This window comes from Rhagoletis pomonella, unplaced genomic scaffold, assembly GCF_013731165.1.
Source record: "Rhagoletis pomonella isolate Grant_MI unplaced genomic scaffold, Rhpom_1.0 Rhpom_scaffold_00004, whole genome shotgun sequence".
In the NCBI taxonomy this organism is placed as follows: Eukaryota; Metazoa; Arthropoda; class Insecta; order Diptera; family Tephritidae; genus Rhagoletis; species Rhagoletis pomonella.
In genome coordinates this window covers 23,974,630-23,984,482 of record NW_023458558.1, presented here as the reverse complement: position 1 = coordinate 23,984,482, position 9,853 = coordinate 23,974,630, and the positions used below count along the sequence as shown (strand labels likewise).

Here is a 9,853-nt window from a genome sequence, read left to right as displayed (position 1 = left end):
TCGGACAAAACCAACTTCCCCTAAAATATAGCTAGCTTTGAGTTTTTGAAATTACCGTTACGTTAGTGAGGCCGTGGTTTTTATCCGATTTCAAAAATCAACATGGTGCATGACGCGCCTAAACACAATGTGTATACCTAATTTGGTCGAGATTGGCCAGGTCGTTTTTGAGATACGCATATATGTATATCATATGCATATGTAAGTGGGCGGTGCCACCCTCATTGTCCTAAAACTTCTTGAAAACGCACTTTTTTACTAAAGACGATTGCATATATAAATTTTGAATAAATATAGAGGAATTCCTTAGCCAAACTGCTATAAATTCTAAAAGTCCGGTACATACACACATATGTATAAATTCAAGGCCTTCCGTTTTATTTGCCCTATGAAAACTTACACCAACAACTCTTTAAAATTTAATGAAAAATAGTCAATCAAAAACTGATAAATCTACAAAATCGTACCTCTAAATGATTTTTAAGAAATCTATAACAATAGGCAATAATATTTCTCATAAAATGGAAGGAAATTAGGGGGTAGGGTCTTGAAATTTGAAACAAAACAAAAAACTTCGATGGGCACCCTAATGGACTTACACGTGTATGTTACATAAATGTGGGCGTAGTATTGTTTATTTTATGTAGATGCTAATGTCGCTAATGTCAAGTTAATCCCACATTTACGATTTTTCTTTTTTATCAATCGATCAGATTCAGTCAACATGTGCCACAAGCAGAGCAGCAACAACATCAACAACATCAGTCACAACCCAACACATTGGGACGTTGTATACTCAGTGATAAAGATAAAATGATACAACCCGATGCATTCCGGGCTGCACCCTATGACGAAGAATACATGGAAAATCAATGTTACGAGCGACCGATCGAGAACGATAGCTGTTCATACGAATTGTATGCGAACAGTAGCTTCATTTATGCGGAAGCAAAATATTTGGGTCTAACCCAAAAGGAGGTGTGTCTGTCTATGTTGTTTGTAGTATTGATGGTAGTATGATGTTGAAGACAAAAACATGGGATTTAGATTGTATAAAAAATAAAAATAGTGAACTTTTTACAATAATCCGACTGACATGCAATCAACTCAAAGCTTCGATTGAAAGTACATATGTACATATAAAATTTTAATTAATTATTTTTGTAAACGAATGTATAAATTTTTATTAGTTAGTATTAGTTAATGTGTGTGTGTGTGAGTGTTTGTAGTTATGGCTAATAATTTATATTACAAAACGCAATTTATAATGGAATTTTACACTGTATAATTTAAAATTTTCTTTGAAGTGTCAATCATTGTGCTCACATGAAACGAAATTCTATTGCCAAGGCGTGTCATTCTATTTTGAGCGCGATCTGACCAATTCGGAATGTCTACTACACTCGGAGGATATTATATCGATGGGACCCCGCAGTCTGAAACTAAGAGAGAAGTCTGTCTATATGCGGCGTGTCAAGTGTTTAGATGGTACCTTATGCTTACAAACTCCTAAAATAAAATTTAAAAAAAAAACAACTGTTTCCATTTTTCCCCACACAGTACAGGTGCTGTGCACACAAGACGAAATGGCCATCAAATATACGCCGAAAGATTGGTTTTATGGTAAAATGTATGCCAGCATGCATTCAAAGCAGTGTATGGTGCAAGGCAACGGCACAAGTAGCACAGTGTTACGTCTACCGATCGGCACCGAGGTCAAAGAGAATCGTTGCGGCATTTTGCGTGCCTACGAAGTCACCAAAGCATATCAAAGGTAAGCAAGCGTACGTAGGCACTTTTAGCAATCATCGAAGCAAAGTAATAATTTGGTTATTTTCCAATTATTGATTACTCAAACCCGTATGTACATACGTATTTATTAGCATACATACATATTTACTTTGAATTACAGAATTTTCATATCCGCGTTGATAGTAATACAAAATAATCGAAACGTGCAAACACAGGGTGATCGTCTCATCAAAGTCGGTTGCATAATGAGCAATTCGACGATGCGCAAGGATGGGCACACTGATGGACGCAATGATGAGGATGGTTTGGAGGGTGAAGATATACCGAATGCTATTGCATTGGAGTCTTCATTAGAGTTCGCACAGCAGTAAGTCGCATCAAATATTTGGCTTTAAACAAAAGATTTTGTGTTTAAAAAAATTAACTTAATACTAGTTTTTTATTAAACCCCCTTCTGACAATTAAAAAAAAAATACGCATATATTTTTGTTAAAATCCAGAAAAAAAATTTACTCTTGGTACGCAACAAAAGTTCATCTCTTTTATGATGAATTTCCACTTGACATTAAATGAACACATTTTTAATGACAATGTTGGGCATTCAAAATAGGAAAACTAGTCACTATATCTGTTTCCACATTGCATTTTTTAATACATACATTTTCTATCATTATAATGCCTAGTGGAAATTCGACATTAGTCTTCCTATATTATTATTATTATTATTATTATTATTATTATTATTATTACTTATTATGGCATATAACGCTGAGACCTAACTAAATATAAGTTCTGTTCGCTATGCAAAAGCCAGTAAGAATTAGCCAATAACCAAATTCAGAGAATCTTACTCTCCCAAAGAGAGAAACTTACAACAGGAATTAGCAAACATTTGCAAGCTTCACTGCCAAGGTGTATTAAACAAGGTGGTGTTGGGGCGACAGCTAAGTTTTTCGCCGTGGAGGCCATTATGTCAAAATGATGTGTTTGTTGTAACTCATACCAATGACAATGACCAATAACACCACCTTGTTAAATACGCCTTGTTCACTGCCAGCTGGCGTCCACGGTTGCATTTCGAACATAATAAATTGTTTACATTATTTCAGTCGGAAAACAAAACAGGGCCTATACGTATATCCCTTCTTATTCTGACTTTCTTCAACATAAGCTTCAATTTCTTTGTGTAAGTCACTGTCGGATTTCCTATATCGACCCGACCGTGGTGTCGATTGTGTTACGATTACGAATACAGGAATTAATTAAGTTAATTGAGTAAACAAATATTTACATCTTTCTTTCATTAGTAAATCGCCAAAAAAAGTATTCCTTTTTTAAATTGAACGAACTTGTTGATTCAAATTATTGTTGAAAAAAATGCAACCGTGTGTCAATAATTTCCCCAGCACGAACTTCCCCTCCAAATGAAATGTCAAAATTGTGCTCTCTCCTTGCAAGTTTTACTAGTTTTTTGGCCAAACGAATTTGGTAACAATTATTACCAACTTGTACAAGTTTTTGACGTAGAATACATCTTACGTTTCGATATGGAGGCTATGCTCAAATGTTGTAGTTGTAATTTTTAGAGCTTCACAAGAACGCTTATTGCACGAGAACTAGTGAAGCGATTTCAAAGAAAGATGTGGCGTTTCAAAGACAAAATTCGACCACCTATCGACAGATACATTTCTATAAGTAACCAATTCGGTGTTTGTCGTAGAAACAACGGTAAATATTGGCTTATTTTGGGGTAAATTTTGAGACTTTAAAGTGCTCTAGTAGCTAATGATTTGCAGATATAACTTTTATTTTCGGGATATATGTAGGTTCTTTGGAGCAGTAGAAATATTATCGTGTACAAATTTTATATATAAGTTCAACCAATAATGAGCATTTTTTAGGCAAAAGATTTTTTAAAAAATTTGCAATTTTTTTTTTATTACCAAAATGCTCGAAAACCGCTCGAATGATTTTGTTTTTGTTTTCTTTACTCAACAATTCAGGTGTTTTCCTTTCGTTTGGTATATGGGAAGTATTGGTTGATATCTTCTAAGTATGTTTATTTTATTCAAAGGTATGGGCATTATAAATCAATCTTTGAAAAATGTAAAAAAAAACAACATCAAAAATCTTATTATTACGATTCCGTTGAAAACATTTTTAAATATTTTCATGCAGATTTTTTAAGCTTAATCTGTTTTGTCAGCTGCTGGGACTTTTTTCAAAAAGTTCTTTAAAAAACTATTTTTATTCATAAAAAACTCCATTTTTGGAGGTATTTTCAAATCGGTCCAGCTTACGTAAATCTTAATATTTCTCCGAAATATTTTGGTGGACGTCTTAAAATATAATAGGTAGATAGAAAAAAATATATATGTATAATAGATTTTATAATTCAACTTTTTTCTTAAGTTTAAGTCTCCGACACAGCCTGCAGGTCAAGACGAAGGCGCTGGACTGATCTTTTTTGCATAGCGAACACTATTATAGTGTGCTAACCCTTAAATAGTAACCCTTAATAGCCACTCCAACCTGAGGTTATTGATGAAATTTAGCACTTTGAAGGGTGTCCGGAGTGTCTAGCTTTCTGGATGGAGACGATAATTGTTCTCCATGGTATAAGTTGAGTTATACGCGGGCGATCACATCCCTGTAGTCAAATGTAACAGTTTTAAACTACCTTACAACAAGTATGAACCGCATGCCCAACTAGTCAGCCAACTATCTTTTTCCATGCAATCAACTGGTATTTTTAACTACGAGATGTCAATTGTCCGATTTTGGTCAAAAATATACCAGTCTCATACTAGTTCAAAATACACAGAAAAATACTTGTCGAATTATGGACCGAAACCACTACATTGGGAGTTAAAAAGTAAAATGAATTTATGAATATACAATAAAAAACTTTTGATTAAATACACTTTATATATTTCACATTTTTATTTAGCAGCCTTAGATTTGCTAATATTTAATGTCAAATTAATATATAAATATTTCAGACTTTCTAACATAAATTTAAATGCATTTTTAATTAATTGTTATTAAAAGTAAAAGCATTCAGGTACAATTAATACTAGATTTTTTTATCTTTTTTAATAATATTAAATATGCAAAAGAAAATATTTCAGTTAAAAATAAAATAAATACTTTAGTTCATATTCAAGTGAACTTAAATAAAAATAAAAGTATTTATTAAATTAAATTAAATTCACTAACTTTGCACATTTCAGTCCCTTCTTTTTGAAATGTTATCAAAGTAATAATTAAAGTTTAAAATTTGAGATTTTGATAAAAATAAAATAAATAAACAATTCATGCAGTTGTTAAATATTCATAATTTGTGTCTGTAGTTTGACTTGTTTATAATTGAAATTAATCGAATATCTATTTTCATCTTGTAATTAAAAAAAGTCAAAAATAATTGAAAATTATCAAAAATAACAAAATAATCATGTAATTAAAATTAATGAATTAATTAATAATTTTTAATTAACTATTGATTAAAATGGTGCTAATATTGGTATTTAATCATTAAGCGGTTATCCAAAAAAAAAACATGCTTTAATAAATAATCATTATGATTATTAATAAATTTTTAACATGCCTGGTCGATTGAAAATGTACTCGCTTTAATGGTTGACAATATACCCAAATAAAAGTTGTAATATTTTTTGTACTTATTGTATTAAACTGTCGAAGTCAAATAAAACCGGGCATTCGTTTTGTACTTGGTAAAAGTCTGGCCATTTTCGAACTAGTTCGGTTTCAGTCAGGAAATTCTAGTTGTAAACTAGTATTTTTCCTGACTAGTTTGGGGTTCCACTGTAGGGATAGTATATGTTCCTAGGTTCGCTCCCCCAGCTCACAAAACCTGCATTTTGTCTCCTCCGAGAGTCCCATTTTGTGTAGACGAAAACACAGTCCGCTTCGTCTTGTCAGGTACCCGGTGAGAGTTCTTAAACCCTCTCTGCTAAGATTTAGCACTCGATCACTAAATCTTCCACGACACGGAGTTAGAAATCTTTCGAATTGCCTTTTACCCTTTGTCGTGCACCATTGGCTTGCATATTGCGAGTACTCCCATCTCCTTAGGAGCTGTGTATCCTCTGAACAGATCACAGAAAGGCTGAGGGCTGATCAGGCTGTGTTGGTCACCGCATTACGAGGCAGTGGCCCGAAACTCACCACAAGGTTATTAGTGTGACAAGGTGTTATTGTTTCTTAGTTTTTTCAGTATAATTTATCATCTGTCTACCAGCTTTGCTACCGTTCTCCAAGAGCCTAGGGCTCTTAACGCTGGACATGATGTTTATTGTTGCCCCATTAGTCTTTCTGCGAAGACATTATTTTAATTGCGATAATTTCCGCCAGGATTGTGGTTGTGCACATTCACATCGGAACTCTAGGTAGGTTCCTAACCCCGTTTTTATCTACGTGTTAAATGACCGGTACGTTAGTTTCGGAGATATTCGCCAAGTTTTACCATGGAGCCTTTGACAAGTATAAAATGCCTTCGTGGCATTATTGGTAACCACTGTGGGATGTGAATCCAGTTGAGTCTCCTTATATTAATATTTTGTGTGAAATGTCGAACCGGGGCACGTAGCGGTTTAAGAATAAGATTAAGATTAAAATTAAGAGAAAGGTTAACGTGAGATTGGGATTGAAGTTAAGATCAGCACTAAGATTAGAACTAAGGTTAAGAAGAAGAAAAATATTGGGATTAAGCTTAAGAATGGGTTGAGATTGGGATTGGGATCGAAATTAGGTAAGGTTGAGAATAACAAGTCCTTTTTTTCTAAATTTTTTTTTGAAGTTTCACCAGGGTTCGAAGTTATATCCTACCCAATGTTTGGTAAACCATGGGAGACTGTGGATGCGTTAATTCGAAGTTTAGGTCCACAGTCGCTCGCTATAGCCAAGTAGTTTGAGTATGTCCCATCACCACTTGGCTTGCTGGTCCGAGCCACATCCAAGAAGAATGGCAAACCGCGTGTATTTCTACTTTGAAAACGATTCCCATAAAACCATTTGCGGCTTAAAATTGTAGATTATTCCAGCTTGTGTTATAACAACAAGACGCACACCACAAATTGGAGGAGAAGTTCGGCCAAATAATATTCAAATTCAGACATCGCGTATAGGCAACTCATTTTTGTGTTAGCTGCTTTATATTTGCCAAACAGACGGTGCGTTTGATTCTCCTCCAATACTCAGAGTATGGTGAATACCTGGTCTTTGGTGAATTTGCCAGATCTAAAGTCAACTGCCCAATCCATTCCCAGACGGTGCGCCTCTGTCTTTCACACAATATCCTCTATACGACTTTGTATTGCATATTAAGTATGTGGTGGAGCACACTCAAATGGCAGTCAGGAAGCATGCTTTCTACCTTTATTACGTCAAATACGTCTCGCCTTCTCTTTATCGATTCTAAATATCGCGCTTTTCCCCCCATTACAGAGGCATCCTTTCTTGCCTGCAGCTTCGTTGCATTCAACATCGTACTTGTTCTTTTTTCGGGCTTGCTGGAATACTTTTTCGGCAGAGGTACGTAATGTGCGGGAAATATGGACCCACTACTCGCATATGTCGGCTTCTTGAAGAGTACTCTCTGAGAGAAGGTGTAAGAGTCGAGTGGCGAATGCATGTTGTAATGTCTGATGTGATTCCAGCTTTCCAGTGATCCGAGTCGATGTTTGATCCTCGGCGTGTGCTAACATCTAAAACACTGGAAACGTGCCTTCTGTTTATCACAACATGATCGATTTCGTTCCTCGTTTTTCGTTTTGAAGACAGCTACGTAGCTTGATGGATCCTTCTATGCAGGAGCCTAGTACTGCTTGCTACCATAGATAATAAAATGAGATTTGCACCGCGACCTAGTGGTCTATTGTGCCGTCCTCCACTCTTCACCATGCCTTCTCTAAACCTAAATCTCTGACAAATTTCAACAGTACCTGTGGGGATAGGGTTTGATTGTGGCCACATTGAGTTTAAACTTCTCTCACGTCCTCTGCATCACACTCGGTAAAGATAGCCGATAGCTTACTACCATGGTTCGGGCGCCGGCGAAGTCGATCAGCCTCAATCCGTTATGGCACGTTTTGTCGGAAGGGCTTGATTTTCTGACAGTGGGACTAAAGCTCTCTTCTCTTGTTCACCATGGCATTGAAATCGAGTTCGTATTCAGCTGTAATACATACATACATACATGTAGGTGGTCCCACACTACCCGTCCACCCCGTCTAATATGGAGAAAAATAGTTTTTATTGGAAGGCGCAAGAATATGAAATACCAAGTCGGGGATACTCCATCTTTTGGTGGTATTACCGAAATCCAGTTTCGACCGAAAGTGGGTTAAACTTACCGGAAGGTCATTTCTTTATACGGGGTTATATGCTTTTACTACAGATTCGGATTCTGCGCATAAAAATACGTAACTTTTATTTGAAACTTTTTCAACTTTCAACTAGTCCTGGACGAAAATGTTTTTTTATTGGAAAACGAAGAAATAAGTATTACCGACTTTCGGTTTCGACCGAAAGTAGTTCAAATAGGCTGGAGCTCCATTATTTTAAACGGAAATCCCTTATAGAAAAAAATTTCCTACAAAGGTAATGTATTTTTTCCGCAGATTCCGAATCTGTAATAAAAACTGAAATACTTCTGGTCAGTTAAACCTACTTCCGGTCGAAACCCGAAGTCGATAATACGACCAAAAGATAGAGAGAGCATCGCCGACTTGGTGATTCACATTATTTCGTTTTCCAATAAAAAATATTTTCGTTCATTTAAAAAGCGGTGGACACCCTGTATACAAACATGTTTTTTGTCGCGAAAAGTTATAATTAATAGAATAAATTTGTGTCAACAAGTCTTAATTCTTCTTTTCATCTCCACCTTCACACAGCATGCTACCCAACGAGGGCTCACTGCTATTCAATAGCACGGATGTGCCACTCCTACCGAAAGTCACACTACAAATTGTCGATCTGTCGCATCAACACGAAACGAATGATGTGCAAATTGGACAAAATCTAGAACTACAAATCATTGCTGAATACTCACCACACCAGCAACAGTTGGTTAACTATGCACTGCCACCATTGCCCGACTTTCGCGCGACTTCGCTGATTGCCAAAACACAGGACAATCAAAATTTCGTGCAACTCATCGATGAACGTGGCTGCCCCATTGATGTCACGGTATTTCCCGCATTGGAGCGTAAACACTCAACTACACAAAATATGTTAAGAGCACGTTTTCACGCCTTCAAATTTGCCGGATCTTCGTTAGTAAACTTTGATGTGAATATACGTTTTTGTAAACAACGCTGCCTCGGAGATAATTGTTATCCATATGGTAGTGGCGGTGGTGGTGGTGGTGGTGTTAGCACGAGCACCAGCAAGGATGACAGCTATAGCAGCGCTACAGCTAATCTTGTAAGTTCTGCTACACGAAAACGCCGCCAGATCCGGCCACCAATTAGGGAAGAGGAGCCAGAGTCTCCACTCTCGGATCGTTTTAAGGTTCAAAACCCCGTTTACATATCGACGGTGATGGATGTACCCCAAGAACAGCTTGAAGAGATGAATTTGACGCGTGACTCAAAGACTGACAATATGTCGATGCAAGATTTGGGCATACTTCCACTGAACTATAATTTACACGTGCGTGGTCCTGATCAGGTCAGCAGTAATAGCTTTATTTATGGCGAGCGTGGCGTCTTACTGATTGCGGGCATTGGTATGTGCCTACTGACAGTCGGTATTCTATTAAAATTGAATTTTTCGTTTTTCTTTTTATTTCGTTGATTTAGATCACATGCAATTGGACAACTTTTGCTTGAATCAAAGCCTTCTCATCGCTCTACTGATTTTCTGGCTAATCTTTCAGGTTGCACTCATGTTCAGCTGCTGCTATGTTATACAGAAATACAAACGTTTGGCAGTAATGGATGAAGAACGCCGAAAGATCAAAGAGAGCCTAGACTACCTCGAAAGTCGACGCGTACACTGGGCGGACCAAGGTGGTTACACGCTTTGATAATAAATAAATTCAAATTTACACTTTTGCTTGTAAATAAATCTTGAT

General features: G+C 36.3%; 1 protein-coding gene across 3 annotated transcripts; it reads left to right on the top strand.

The window, feature by feature from the left end:
- The first annotated feature begins 645 nt into the window (after window positions 1-645).
- On the top strand, window positions 646-9,853 carry LOC118737302. Of its 3 annotated transcripts, none has more exons than XM_036467715.1 (6): window positions 646-978; window positions 1,308-1,488; window positions 1,561-1,774; window positions 1,913-2,119; window positions 8,670-9,505; window positions 9,579-9,853. In XM_036467715.1, exons 1-6 carry the CDS (start codon window positions 814-816, stop codon window positions 9,803-9,805), a joined length of 1,830 nt encoding a protein of 609 aa, XP_036323608.1. In that variant the 5' UTR covers window positions 646-813; the 3' UTR covers window positions 9,806-9,853. The 3 variants fall into 3 exon arrangements, with proteins under 3 accessions (XP_036323608.1, XP_036323609.1, XP_036323610.1); XM_036467716.1 differs by having other exon boundaries at window positions 8,670-9,447; window positions 9,579-9,709; XM_036467717.1 differs by lacking the exon at window positions 646-978 and adding an exon at window positions 1,020-1,125.